Genomic DNA, 15,811 nt, shown 5'->3' with positions numbered 1-15,811 from the left:
AATGAACAAGTTATAGGTAAGGCTAATGGAAGGAGTGAAATATTACAATGAACAAGTTATGGGTAAGGCTAATGGAAGGAGTAAAATATTACAATGAACAAGTTATGGGTAAGGCTAATGGAAGGAGTAAAATATTACAATGAACAAGTTATGGGTAAGGCTAATGGAAGGAGTAAAATATTACAATGAACAAGTTATGGGTAAGACTAATGGAAGGAGTAAAATATTACAATGAACAAGTTATGGGTAAGGCTTATGGAAGGAGTGAAATATTACAATGAACAAGTTAGGGGTAAGGCTAATGGAAGGAGTAAAATATTACAATGAACAAGTTAGGGGTAAGGCTAATGGAAGGAGTGAAATATTACAATGAACAAGTTATGGGTAAGGCTAATGGAAGGAGTAAAATATTACAATGAACAAGTTAGGGGTAAGGCTAATGGAAGGAGTAAAATATTACAATGAACAAGTTAGGGGTAAGGCAAATGGAAGGAGTAAAATATTACAATGAACAAGTTAGGGGTAAGGCTAATGGAAGGAGTAAAATATTACAATGAACAAGTTATGGGTAAGGCTAATGGAAGGAGTAAAATATTACAATGAACAAGTTATGGGTAAGGCAAATGGCAGGAGTAAAATATTACAATGAACAAGTTATGGGTAAGGCAAATGGAAGGAGTAAAATATTACAATGAACAAGTTACGGGTAAGGCAAATGGAAGGAGTAAAATATTACAATGAACAAGTTATGGGTAAGGCTAATGGAAGGAGTAAAATATTACAATGAACAAGTTATGGGTAAGGCTTATGGAAGGAGTAAAATATTACAATGAACAAGTTATGGGTAAGGCTAATGGAAGGAGTAAACTATTACAATGAACAAGTTAGGGGTAAGGCAAATGGAAGGAGTAAAATATTACAATGAACAAGTTATGGGTAAGGAAAATGGAAGGAGTAAAATATTACAATGAACAAGTTACGGGTAAGGCAAATGGAAGGAGTAAAATATTACAATGAACAAGTTATGGGTAAGGCTAATGGAAGGAGTAAAATATTACAATGAACAAGTTATGGGTAAGACTTATGGAAGGAGTAAAATATTACAATGAACAAGTTATGGGTAAGGCTAATGGAAGGAGTAAAATATTACAATGAACAAGTTATGGGTAAGGCTAATGGAAGGAGTAAAATATTACAATGAACAAGTTATAGGTTAGGCTAATGGCAGGAGTAAAATATTACAATGCAAAAGTTAGGGTAAAGATTATGGAAGGAGTAAAATATTACAATGAACAAGTTATGGGTAAGGCAAATGGAAGGAGTAAAATATTACAATGAACAAGTTACGGGTAAGGCAAATGGAAGGAGTAAAATATTACAATGAACAAGTTATGGGTAAGACTAATGGAAGGAGTAAAATATAACAATGAACAAGTTATGGGTAAGGCTAATGGAAGGAGTAAAATATTACAATGAACAAGTTATGGGTAAGGCTTATGGAAGGAGTAAAATATTACAATGAACAAGTTATGGGTAAGGCTAATGGAAGGAGTAAACTATTACAATGAACAAGTTAGGGGTAAGGCAAATGGAAGGAGTAAAATATTACAATGAACAAGTTATGGGTAAGGCAAATGGAAGGAGTAAAATATTACAATGAACAAGTTACGGGTAAGGCTAATGGAAGGAGTAAAATATTACAATGAACAAGTTATGGGTAAGGCTAATGGAAGGAGTAAAATATTACAATGAACAAGTTATGGGTAAGGCTAATGGAAGGAGTAAAATATTACAATGAACAAGTTATGGGTAAGACTAATGGAAGGAGTAAAATATTACAATGAACAAGTTATGGGTAAGGCTTATGGAAGGAGTGAAATATTACAATGAACAAGTTAGGGGTAAGGCTAATGGAAGGAGTAAAATATTACAATGAACAAGTTAGGGGTAAGGCTAATGGAAGGAGTGAAATATTACAATGAACAAGTTATGGGTAAGGCTAATGGAAGGAGTAAAATATTACAATGAACAAGTTAGGGGTAAGGCTAATGGAAGGAGTAAAATATTACAATGAACAAGTTAGGGGTAAGGCAAATGGAAGGAGTAAAATATTACAATGAACAAGTTAGGGGTAAGGCTAATGGAAGGAGTAAAATATTACAATGAACAAGTTATGGGTAAGGCTAATGGAAGGAGTAAAATATTACAATGAACAAGTTATGGGTAAGGCAAATGGAAGGAGTAAAATATTACAATGAACAAGTTATGGGTAAGGCAAATGGAAGGAGTAAAATATTACAATGAACAAGTTACGGGTAAGGCAAATGGAAGGAGTAAAATATTACAATGAACAAGTTATGGGTAAGACTAATGGAAGGAGTAAAATATAACAATGAACAAGTTATGGGTAAGGCTAATGGAAGGAATAAAATATTACAATGAACAAGTTATGGGTAAGGCTTATGGAAGGAGTAAAATATTACAATGAACAAGTTATGGGTAAGGCTAATGGAAGGAGTAAACTATTACAATGAACAAGTTAGGGGTAAGGCAAATGGAAGGAGTAAAATATTACAATGAACAAGTTATGGGTAAGGCTAATGGAAGGAGTAAAATATTACAATGAACAAGTTATGGGTAAGGCAAATGGAAGGAGTAAAATATTACAATGAACAAGTTATGGGTAAGGCAAATGGAAGGAGTAAAATATTACAATGAACAAGTTACGGGTAAGGCAAATGGAAGGAGTAAAATATTACAATGAACAAGTTATGGGTAAGACTAATGGAAGGAGTAAAATATTACAATGAACAAGTTAGGGGTAAGGCTAATGGAAGGAGTAAAATATTACAATGAACAAGTTAGGGGTAAGGCAAATGGAAGGAGTAAAATATTACAATGAACAAGTTAGGGGTAAGGCTAATGGAAGGAGTAAAATATTACAATGAACAAGTTATGGGTAAGGCTTATGGAAGGAGTAAAATATTACAATGAACAAGTTATGGGTAAGGCTAATGGAAGGAGTAAAATATTACAATGAACAAGTTATGGGTAAGGCTAATGGAAGGAGTAAAATATTACAATGAACAAGTTATAGGTTAGGCTAATGGCAGGAGTAAAATATTACAATGCAAAAGTTAGGGTAAAGATTATGGAAGGAGTAAAATATTACAATGAACAAGTTATGGGTAAGGCAAATGGAAGGAGTAAAATATTACAATGAACAAGTTATGGGTAAGACTAATGGAAGGAGTAAAATATAACAATGAACAAGTTATGGGTAAGGCTAATGGAAGGAGTAAAATATTACAATGAACAAGTTATGGGTAAGGCTTATGGAAGGAGTAAAATATTACAATGAACAAGTTATGGGTAAGGCTAATGGAAGGAGTAAACTATTACAATGAACAAGTTAGGGGTAAGGCAAATGGAAGGAGTAAAATATTACAATGAACAAGTTATGGGTAAGGCAAATGGAAGGAGTAAAATATTACAATGAACAAGTTACGGGTAAGGCAAATGGAAGGAGTAAAATATTACAATGAACAAGTTATGGGTAAGGCTAATGGAAGGAGTAAAATATTACAATGAACAAGTTATGGGTAAGACTTATGGAAGGAGTATAATATTACAATGAACAAGTTATGGGTAAGGCTAATGGAAGGAGTAAAATATTACAATGAACAAGTTATAGGTAAGGCTAATGGAAGGAGTAAAATATTACAATGAACAAGTTATAGGTTAGGCTAATGGCAGGAGTAAAATATTACAATGAACAAGTTATGGGTAAGACTTATGGAAGGAGTAAAATATTACAATGCAAAAGTTAGGGTAAAGATTATGGAAGGAGTAAAATATTACAATGAACAAGTTATGGGTAAGGCTAATGGAAGGAGTAAAATATTACAATGAACAAGTTATGGGTAAGGCTAATGGAAGGAGTAAAATATTACAATGAACAAGTTATAGGTTAGGCTAATGGCAGGAGTAAAATATTACAATGAACAAGTTATGGGTAAGACTTATGGAAGGAGTAAAATATTACAATGAACAAGTTATGGGTAAGACTTATGGAAGGAGTAAAATATTACAATGCAAAAGTTAGGGTAAAGATTATGGAAGGAGTAAAATATAACAATGAACAAGTTATGGGTAAGGCTAATGGAAGGAGTAAAATATTACAATGAACAAGTTATGGGTAAGACTAATGGAAGGAGTAAAATATTACAATGAACAAGTTACGGGTAAGGCAAATGGAAGGAGTAAAATATTACAATAAATAAGTTATGGGTAAGGCTTATAACATGTATAATGGAAGGTGCACTTTTATTTTTATTAGTCATTCAGTATGAAATAAGAAGATATACATGTAGTGTGATTGCCAATGAGTTAATTTAACTGTCTGTAAAAATACTAAATAGTCTGGTTTTATTGTCGAGCCTGCAACTTTTGTTGCAGAAAGCTCGACATAGGGATAGTGACCCGGCGGCGGCAGCGGCGGCGTTAGCTCACTTCCTAAAAGCTTTATATTTTAGAAGGTAGAAGACCTGGATGCTTCATACTTTGTATATAGATGCCTCATGTTACGAACTTTCCGTCAGTCACATGTCAAATGTCCTTGACCTCATTTTCATGGTTTGGTGACTACTTGAAAAAAAAATTAAGATTTTTTGTAATGTTAAATTCTTTCTTATTATAAGTAATTGGATAACTATATTTGGTATGTGCGTACCTTGCAAGGTCCTCATGTCCTTCAGACAGTTTTTACTTGACCTCGACCTCATTTCATGGATCAGTGAACAAGGTTAAGTTTGGTGGTCAAGTCTATATCTCAAATACTATAAGCAATAGGGCTAGTATATTTGGTGTATGGAAGGACTGTAAGATGTACATGTCCAACTGGCAGATGTCATCTGACCTTGACCTCATTTTCATGGTTCAGTGGTTATAGTTAAGTTTTTGTGTTTTGGTTTGTTTTTCTCATTGTTATGCAATAGATCCTCTATATTTGTTGTATGGAATGATTGTAAGGTGTACATAACTAGCGGGCAAATGTCATCTGACCTTGACCTCATTTTCATGGTTGAGTGGTCAAAGTTAAGTTTTTGAGTTTTATTATCTAATACTATATGCCATAGGTCAACTATATTTGGTGTATGGAAATATTTTATGATCTATAAGTCAGTCGCACAGGTTTTCTTTGACCTCAACATCATTTTCATGGTTCATTGCTCAGTGTTAAGTTTTTGTGTTTTGGTCTATTTTTCTTAAACTATAAGTAATAGGTCAACTATATTTGTTGTATGGAAGCATTGTTAGCTGTACATGTCTGCCTGGCATGGCCTGGCATCTGACCTTGACCTCATTTTCATGGTTCATTGGTCTTTGTTTAGTTATTTTGGTTGATGTTAAGTTTATGTGACAGTTTTTAATAAAGCTTTATACTTAAGTCTATCAACATAATATCAATGATTTGTAAAGAAGGCAAGACATTTCAGCGTGTGCACTCTTGTGAACTTTGGAATAGCATCACTGAATAGACATTTATTGGTGAAGTGAAATTGGTTACTTCTCAGAGGGAATATTGGCTGTTATGGACTAATATTTATTTTTATGTACATTGTAACAATTTCCCTGCATAAAAAAAATTGATGTTTTGTGGATATATGATTTGTGGTTTAGGGACGACATCAAAAGTTCAATGTAAGAAAAAAAACTAATTTAAATAGTTTGGGGGGTGGGGGTGGGTTGAACTGCTGCAAGATTTGGTTTTCCGACATTGATTTTTACATATATCCATATAGGTCAATCAATTTTTCCCAAATTAAGTTAAGATGGGGGAGGGGGGTCAGTGAAAAAACTATGTGAATTAAGTTTTTTATCCTTCATTGAACTTTTGATGTCGTCCCTTAACTAAACTCTGTAAATGAATATTTAAGAAAAGGTACATAAATCTTAGAAGATGCAGTATGCATGCCAGTGAGACAACTCTCTATTCAAGCTAGATATTTTAATTCCTGGATATATACCCACAGAATTGACAAAAATAGGTATTCCACAAATAATTCTGAAAATGTTATAAATAAAGTTTGATCTTTTCCTTGAAATGATCCAGGATCTAATTGATTTACTTCATCTTTAGTATTTGTTTTGACATTGAATTAGTATATAAATGTTTTTGGTTACATGCTGATGTCAATCAGCCATTTATTTGTCTCAATTTTCTTGATGCTTTATATTTTTAGGCTTTGCCAGTAAGACTCCAGGATTTTCTAAATTTACCATGGCTGACCAAGAAAAACTAACAATGAATGCCTATATGGAAATCTGGATGGTAATTAGACAATCTGCTTAGAATAGAAGCCAGCTGCTTCTGTTTTTATTTTTGTATGCCTCACCTACACCTTGTAGAGGAGCATTATGTTTTCTGGTCTGTAGGTCCCTCTGTTCGTTTGTCTGTTCGTCCGTCCATTCGTCCCGCTTCAGGTTAAGGCTTTTGTCAAGGTAGTTTTTGATGAAGTTGAAGTCCAATCAACTTGAAACTTAGTACATATGTTTCCTATGATATGATCTTTTTAATTTCAATGCTAAATTTGAGTTTTTACCACAATTTCACGGTCCACTGAATATAGAAAATTATAGTGTAAGTAGGGCATCCATGTACTTGGGACACATTCTTGTTATTTCTTAATTTTCAGAAGAGCATTATTTAAGGAACAAAATAAGCTAAAATATTTATTATAAAGGTTATGGAGTTTCATTTCGACATATTCTATTTTTAAAAAGTTGCTGGAAAAGGCTGACTCTAATTTTTACCTTGTATTTGCATTGGTATTATTTTGGTCTCATATCTTCTGTTAATTAAGAAATAAAAGAAATGAAAACTTGTGCAGCTGGCTTCTATTCTCAAATCAAATCTCAAATGAAACAAAATCCTATTAAATTCATATAAAATATTTCAAAATGCGAGTTTAAATTATTGCGTTTACAACTCTGTCGCATTTTTCGCAATAATAAAAAACTGGCATTAATTTCTGAATTTACAGTATACTTTATTAATAGATATAGGAAGATGTGGTGTTTATTAAGTTTATTTATGTAAAGTAGAGCTATATGGGATGGCTTTGGGTGAGTTTTCAGGTGCTTTATAGGGCTGTGGTGACAATTGCAGGCCCTTGTTGGATATGCAAATCCCATTTATTTGTGTCACTGTGGCTGTCCCAATATATACTGTGGATTCATTTATTTTCGTGGGTACCAATTTTCGTGGATTGCTGAAAACTTGCATTTTGGTGGATTTTTGTTTTGGTTGTTTTGCCAATCACTGTTTATAGATCCTACTGAAAATATGTAATTCGTTGAACATTGAATTTGTGGTTCACCTCTTTTGGAAAATTGCAACCAGTGAGTAATAATGAATCCACAGTATTAAAATCAATATGAATGCAAATATATGACATTGTATTCTTTGTTACAGATGATAAATTCAGAGTTTTTGTGTGAGAATGAATCTTATGTGCTGTTAAACAACACAAAGGTGTTTTATTCCAAGGCTACGATGAAGATGATACTTGGTGAAGAGTTGACAACGCTGATGTTAGATTTTGGCAGGAAGTTTAGTCAGTACAACTTGTCTGATACTGAGATTGGTTTATTGAGTGCTATAAGACTGACTAATCCAGGTTAGTGTCAATACTGAGGCTGTTAAATTCTTAAAAGTTTGCGGGGCCTCAGTTGCCAAGTGGTCTTAGTAGTTCTACTCCTGTAATCACAAGCCAGGCCACACTGAGCGCAAATCCCACTCATTAAGATGCACTCAACTCCTATATTAATTGACTCAGATAATCAGTTTCCCTATAAAAGGTCAATGGATTCTCCCGGGCACTCCACTTTCCTCCACAAATACAAACTTGAAAGTGACAAAAAAATGTGGCGTTTAAATACTAGCAATCTTTTTTCAAAAGCTTGTAAATGAAAAAAAAAGTCCATCAATGATTTCTATAAGTGAAGTACAAAGACAACTTTGCCACTAAAGTCTCTAATATTAAAAAAAATGATACCTCCTTATGGAAATTCGACAGGTTTTTTTGTGTCTATTTCACCTGGCCAGAACTCAGGTCAAATGGAAAACAAATTGACTTGAAAGTAAAAGAAATGCATTGCATATCATGAGTTATCTCCCTTAATAGCATGTTTATGGCGTATTCTGTATGATTTATATTTCCTATAAGTTTTCATTCTGAAAGGAATATTAGAAATATTTTCTAATTGTTCACATGATTACAATTGAAGGTCTTTCGTCATTTTCCCAAATTTATATTTATATTAAAGAAAATTTGGTGAAAAATAATAGGTTCTTCTGTAAAAAAGTAAGTTCCATTATTAGGAGATAGTTTTGATTTTGAACTGATTAAAAATAAAATAGATTGAGGTATTTGTTATTGAAATAATCAAGAATATGAACATATTTCAATTAAAGTAAGAAGCATAGGGTTTTAATATGAAATGTTATTTTACATGAAGTCCAAATACATATGGTTTCTAAGCACTTTTGCTTGAAATAAGGGAGATAATTTGCTTCTATTTAACACTAATTCCCAAAAATAATATGAGTTTTTGGTATTAACACCTGAAATAAGTGCAAACATCTATACTTCTTGTTTTCATCAGGTCACTTGTATATAACATGAAAAGTATGAAAGATAAGAAGGAATACAAGTTACGTTTTTTTATTGTTTATTTATAGATGTTGAGAATTTGGAAGAAAAAGACAAAGTAGAACTCCTGAACTCTCACTTTCTGGATATTTTTGCCAGTATGTTCAACAAGAGGCCCCACAGTAGCAGAATGGCATTGTCTCTGTTCCAGTACATGTCTGTATTAAAAACAATTACCCAGCTTCAACAGGAGGCCATCTTTAACTTTAGCTTGGATAGTCCACCCGTAGAAGGTAAGAATCTAGTGCATTCTGGGTAATATTTCCTCAAGTGTACACCAAAACCTTGTGATTGGTTTGAAACTTGATATTTGATAGAAATTCAACCAATGAAGTACGCTATTTTCATTTTGCTGTACAAACAAAATAATAGGCATGGTCCTTTTGATTCTGAAAAGGAGAATTGTTGCAGAAGTTGATGTTCAGTTTTCTGTCAATTCAGAAATTTCTTTTAGTGATCCTATATGGAAATAAACAAATATACAGTTTAAAGGTTTATGTAGGTTCTTTTGATCATATCCCTTCAACTGTCTCAGTTCTCAAACATTGGCTTTTAAATATTCGCCTTTGAAAAATCCTGATTAAATATAAAAAAGAAGATGTGGTATGATTGCCAATGAGATAACTATCCACAAAAGACCAAAATGACACAGACACTAACAACTATAGGTCACTGTAAAGATAATCTAGCGAAGCGTTATCTTGGCCAAGCCTCAGTTGACTATTTTTTCTTGTGATAACACTGCTCTTTTATCCTCTCAGCTATGTGTTAGTTTTTTGTAAATTGTTTCTGTTTTAGTTGTAACTGAAATTGAAGTGACCCCAACATGATGTATAAGAACAAGATGAGATATAAGATGGATCAGCGCTACAGAATTTTTACCAAAGATTTTGACAAAAAACAACGAAGACTTTTAAGTTCCTTTATAAATGGTATTGTTTTATCTACTATGACAGTATGATGTAATAGCAGCTGCTAAAAATACAGAATTTCTGACCTTAGTAACTTACCTATTTTATAGGTAGTAAACCCTAAACACACATTTGGTTCTTGTTTAACCTCTATGGTGCCTTGTTTTTTAGTGAGTTTTGTGATAACTTTTTTGCAAAAAGGGAGATAATTCAATGAAGAAAGTTATCAACATATAAATACATATCGACAATCAAAATCTTTTTCCATAACTTATTGCTCAAAAGTATAAAAATGACTTGTGTCTTACAATATTATTTTGCTAACAGTATTGTTTAAATATTTATTAATGATTAGCAGATGTTAGAGAACTCAGGACCTATATGGCTGCATTGGTTTCCATGGCATTAACTAATTTTACAAACTCAATAAACCAGATCATTAAAAGTGAAATATGTGGCTAGATGTGCCTCATTTTGTTTTGAAATCAGTTGTTTTCTCAAAAAGATGATGAAAACTTTTGAGAGAAAACTTTGCACATGTAGTCTATAGTCTCTTTCAAAAACTGATATCTAGAATCATTAATTTCAGAGGAGGATTTAGGGGGGGGGGGGTTGGCTGGCCCTCCCCTTTTGATAAAAACATTTGGTTGCTTATATAGGGAATAACTGAAGCATGACGAGATCAGGCCCCCTCTTAGGCAGCCAGTGGGCCCCCACTTATGAAAATTTCTGGATCTGCCACTGAATTTTACCCCAAAACTACAATTTGGAGTTTTTTTTCCTTTTTAATAAGTAGAACTACTTTATTACAGTAATACTCAATCAAGAGTCAAGGCTAAATGCTTAGTGTTTTCAATCCCTGTTTAGTTAAGAGATATTACTTTGTTAAGATGAGTTTCAAAATTATTAAAGGTCTATTTTATCTCCTAAAATACTTGTAATCAAACTGGTTTATAAACCTGGAAACTTTTAAAAATTAACTCACTGTTTATTGTATTACTTCTACTGGTTGCTCTGTATTATTTAAACCAGTTAACTTTCCTACAAGGGAGATCATTTGTATTTTGTTTGTAATTTTAAATCAGATTATTGGGTTTTTCAGAGTGAGTTTCTTGGAAGCTTTTTCGGAAGTGGTTCACTTGTCGTGAATGTTATAACAGAAAGGAGCAATTTAATAAGTAAAAATTTTTCTTTTCTAAAAACTGGTTAAGTTTTTTTTATTTAAGAAACAAAAGGTGTTTCAGATTTTATATTAAAATACTGTATCGGCATATGTGTAGTTTGTATAAAATGAAAACATATTGTTGTTCGTTATTAAAGGTAAATTTTGTAAAAAGGTTTCTGATGTTGTTTTTTCTACGGTCAGGTTGTTGTCTCTTTGACACATCCCCCATTTCTATTCTCAATTTGATTTAATACCTAAAGTTTTCGTTAGGAATAACTGCCTTTATACATATACCAAGACGACTATCCACAATAGATATATCATCATTTAGCCTTTAACAATTGGCCTAATCTCATATAATGTAGTCATCTATAAAAATGACCTGCCAAGATAAAATTGCAAACAATTCAAACCTCATATATGACTTATTTTAAGAAAAATCAAATAGTAATATATAGACATTCAACAAATAAACAACTTTAATAATCTAACAATAATGTTTCTGCATGTATGTGAACAAAATCAATGTTTTACTACCTTAAACAAATGTGGACACAGATTAGTGTGGACAGTATGTTTGGATGCTAGTTAGCAACCTTAAAACATATTGGTCCTAAGTTAGACAACTCTTACCATCAATGTTTTGCTCAAGTGGCAAGGTTATATGGTTAAATGTGTGTTGCCAAATAAACAGCTTTAACTGCCTTAATCAAATGTACATTCCAGTGCAAATATGTGATTTCACAATTTTTGATTTAATATTTTAGGTTTAAATAGTATTTTTGTTAATGATAAATGTTTGTTGAAATTTTGTTATATTTTATCAGGAACTATGTACAGTCAGTTACTTTATTAATTTATGATTTATTTATTTTTTTATTATCGGTATGTATTATCAATGAAATACTTATATTTTATATAAGTGGCAATTTTAGATTGTTTATAGCAATTATACAGTGTGTCTCATATTGTCTTATTTCATAACCCAAAAACTTGTTTTAAAAATATAAATTATGTCATGCATCATTAATAGAGGGTTGGAAGAACCTTTTACAATACGTCAGGATTCTGGATTTACACTTGTATTAATTTCAAGAATGCTTTTTTTTTTAAGGTTTCAAATTTGAATTCATCTGTAAATTTCACTTGAAATTGTACTTTTCTCTATTCTTTATTTTTGTGGTTCATTATTTCGTAAATTTTTCCTATTTTTCTATTCTGTGTCAACATTATTTATTGTATTTCTATTAGAGATGTAGTATTTTTACTTCTTGTTTGATAAATATTTCCACTATATTTTTATATTGTTCAAAGTGTCTTAATTTCATTGAAGAGAAAAATTGATACTTCAATTTAAGGGACGACATCAAAAGTTCAATGTAGAATAAAAAACTTAATTTGGGAAAAATTCTGCACCCCTCTTAACTTAATTTGGGAAAAATTGATTTACCAATAGAGATATATGTAAAAATCGATTATAGATATACAAAACTTGCAGAATTTTAACCCCACCCACCCACCCCACCACCCCCAAACTATTTGATTTAAGTTTTTATATCCTACATCGAACTCTTGATGTCGTCCCTAATATATAATATTTTTTTATGCTGATAGTGCAATGTTTATATTATTATGTATTATTGTTTAAGTATTTCAAAGGTAGATAACCCAGGCTATAATGTTTTAAATCATGTTTTATTAATGACAATCAATAATGTTTGTGCCTTGGTATTTTTTATAAAGTATTTTGTGTTTTTATGCCCCATTTATGGGCATTATGTTTTCTGGTCTGTGCGTCCATTCGTCCCACTTCAGGTTTAAGTTTTTGATGAAGTTAAAGTCTAATCAACTTGAAACTTAGTAAATATGTTCCCTATGATATGATCTCTCTAATGTTAATGCCAAATTAGAGTTTTATCCCATTTTCACGGTCCACTAAACATAGAAAATGATAGTGTAGATGGGTCATCCGTGTACTTGGGACACATTCTTGTTTATTATTCTATAAAATTTATAATTATTGATACAATATTTTACACCCTGCCTAGCTTTATTAGAAGGGGGTATTTTGTTTCTGTTAGGTTTGTGATTCTCTTCGTCAGTTCATATGTCGTGTATCATTGTTGTTTCATTCAGGTGTGCTTGCCGCGATGCGATATAGCCTTTTTGTGCTCATGCGGCGTAAAGCAACCAACAATCAATCAATCATTGAGGTGTGAACTTTTTGTCTGTAAGACATGCCAAACAAGTATTTGTCGTAGATGTTGTGCTTCACTGAACATGAAACAACATTATATCCTATGGATATGTTTCTGACCTTACTATTATTTGGACCATGACCATATGGGTATACTCATATGGTACAGCCCAATGAGTTTTATACTCATTATTTGGACCATGACCATATGGGTATACTCATATGGTACGGCCCTATGAGTTTTATACTCATTAATTGGACCATGACCATATGGGTATACTCATATGGTACGGCCCTATGAGTTTTATACTCATTAATTGGACCATGACCATATGGGTATACTCATATGGTACGGCCCTATGAGTTTTATACTCATTATTTGGACCATGACCATATGGGTATACTCATATGGTACGGCCCTATGAGTTTTATACTCATTAATTGGACCATGACCATATGGGTATACTCATATAGTACGGCCCTATTAGTTTTATACTCATTATTTGGACCATGACCATATGGGTATACTCATATGGTACGGCCCTATGAGTTTTATACTCATTAATTGGACCATGACCATATGGGTATACTCATATGGTACGGCCCTATGAGTTTTATACTCATTTAGTTTTTAAAGACCCAATATTCAAACCATATAGGTATTTTTTAAATCAATTCGTCGTCCTGAACATGCATGAAATATTTGCCACTGGGCATTGAGCAATAAACAATCAATCAATCAATCAATCAAATAAATTTTAACTACCTCCACAGGAACATGTGTACAGCTCCTTCTGTGAAGCAAAATTGGCACAAGTTACTAACTGAAAGCATTATTTTTTATGTGTTTTCTCAAACTTGATGAATCTATTATCTTGCTTTCACTGGAGTCAATTTAAAGTGCCTTAATTTATCCTATTGGCTTTCGTCTATAAGTAAAACCAAAGCGGTTTAGGAAATACACTTTTTCTGAATTTTTTTAAATCTTCTAAATTATTTATCATGCTTATTATTCACTGAATTGATATGTTCTTATGTTTGATATGTTACTCTCATACATCAAATATAGTTGACAATCATGAAATTAAATCAATGTGAAGTAGACAAGAATGGGCTAAAACACAATCATTTCTAGATTTGCAGTAAATATGTTGAATTGTTTAAATGCTCAAACATTTTGATATGTAAATGAGAGAGGGGGGACAGGACCTTTATTGGGACTCGGGGATCGGGTGTTTTTAAGCTCCGGATTTCGGGATTGACCCTATCCCCCCTCATAATAATGACATGAGGTTTTGTTTGTACAATTCTTATTATGTAAGAGTAGAAATGGCAAAGTCATTCCATAATGGGCAGGGTATTTTGTGTCCTTTCTCCCACCATGCATAATGTGGATTCTTTTATTTTCATGGGTATCAATTTTTGTGGATTGTGGAAATTTTTGATTTTTGTGGTTTGCCAAAGTTTGCATGTACACGCTGAACCCTTAAATTCGTTGTTCATCTTTCCCAAGGAAATCCATTAAAATTGATATTCAATGAATAATAATATAATCCACAATATTTAAATGAGAATTAAGTAAATCCACCAAAGCTCTTATATATTTTTAAAATAGTGTTGAAAAAATGTGATTTTTTTAAAATGGAAAATTTTGAATGATATTTTATATTGTATATTGTTGTTAGTGAATCATTTTGATAGTTTATTTATATTGTTAAAATTGACTGAAATTGATCAGAGTATAATTGTTACTAAAATTGGTTGATGTCTGTTTTATTTCAAGTTTCAGATTTGAGTGGTATATAATATTGTTATAAATATTGTAAAAAAGAAGATGTGGTATGATTGCCAAGAGACAACTCCCAACAAGAAGATGTGTAATGATTTCCAAGAGACAACTCCTAACACAAAGATGTGGTATGATTGCCAAGAGATAACTCCCAACAAGAGACCAATTAATGACACAGAAATAAACAGCTATACTGGTCACCCTACAGCCTTCAATAATGAGCAAAGCCCATACTACATAAGTCATCTATCAAAGGCTACAACATCCAAATGTTAAACAGTTCAAACAAGAAAACTAATTGCCTAATGAATTTAAAAAAAGAACCCAGAAAAACAAATATGTAACACAGCAACAAACGACAACCAATGAATTACAGGCTTCTGATTTGGGACAGGCACATACATACAGAAGATTGTGGGGTTAAACATGTTAGCAGGATCCCAACCTTTCCTCTAACCTTGGACAGTGGTGTAACAGTACCTTATAAGAAAGAACAATAAAAATCAGTTGAAAAAGGCTTTACTCATCAGATGGATACAAATAGAAAAATATTTAACAAAAAACAAGTGGACATGACTGGGTATTAGTACGTTACATAGACATTTCTAGTAGCCAAAATTCGAAGTTAAAAGGTGCATAACTCCTGAAAAAAGCATTAACTCAAATCATCTGTTGATATGCACATACATGTAGTCTGTCCTTATTTTCTGCAAAGTTTTATGTAATTCTGATATGTAGTTTCAAAGATGTTGCAACTAAAAGAACCAGGATGATAGGTCAGAAACATTATAGCTGATACAAATCTGTTACATAGGGTACAATAACAATATGATTAGTAGTGTAACAATGTAAACTAGCTTTGCGCCTGTCCCAAGTCAGGAGCCTCTGGCCCTTGTTAGTCTTGTATTATTTTAAATTATAGTTTCTTGTGTATAATTCAGAGTTTAGTATGACATCCATTATCACTGTACTAGTATACATATATTTTTTTAAGGGGCCAGCTGAAGGATGCTTAAGGGTGCAGGAGTTTCT

The 15,811-nt window shown here is 32.3% G+C and overlaps 1 protein-coding gene across 4 annotated transcripts in view; it reads left to right on the top strand.

Moving 5' to 3' along the window:
• Positions 1–14,253, top strand: part of LOC134683436 (uncharacterized) — a 28,649-nt gene extending 14,396 nt beyond the window's left edge. For all 4 annotated transcript variants that reach the window (XM_063542720.1, XM_063542721.1, XM_063542723.1 and 1 more), the window contains 4 exons: positions 6,246–6,334; positions 7,478–7,682; positions 8,747–8,950; positions 9,516–14,253. In XM_063542720.1, coding sequence (XP_063398790.1) covers positions 6,246–6,334; positions 7,478–7,682; positions 8,747–8,950; positions 9,516–9,547 — 530 coding nt within the window. In that variant the 3' untranslated portion in view covers positions 9,548–14,253. The remainder of the gene's footprint in view (positions 1–6,245; positions 6,335–7,477; positions 7,683–8,746; positions 8,951–9,515) is intronic.
• The last annotated feature ends 1,558 nt before the right edge of the window (positions 14,254–15,811 follow it).

The sequence above is a fragment of the Mytilus trossulus genome, chromosome 9 (genome assembly GCF_036588685.1).
Source record: "Mytilus trossulus isolate FHL-02 chromosome 9, PNRI_Mtr1.1.1.hap1, whole genome shotgun sequence".
Classification (NCBI taxonomy): domain Eukaryota; kingdom Metazoa; phylum Mollusca; class Bivalvia; order Mytilida; family Mytilidae; genus Mytilus; species Mytilus trossulus.
The sequence above is the reverse complement of the archived record's forward strand: the minus strand, read 5'-3'. Positions and strand labels throughout refer to the sequence as shown.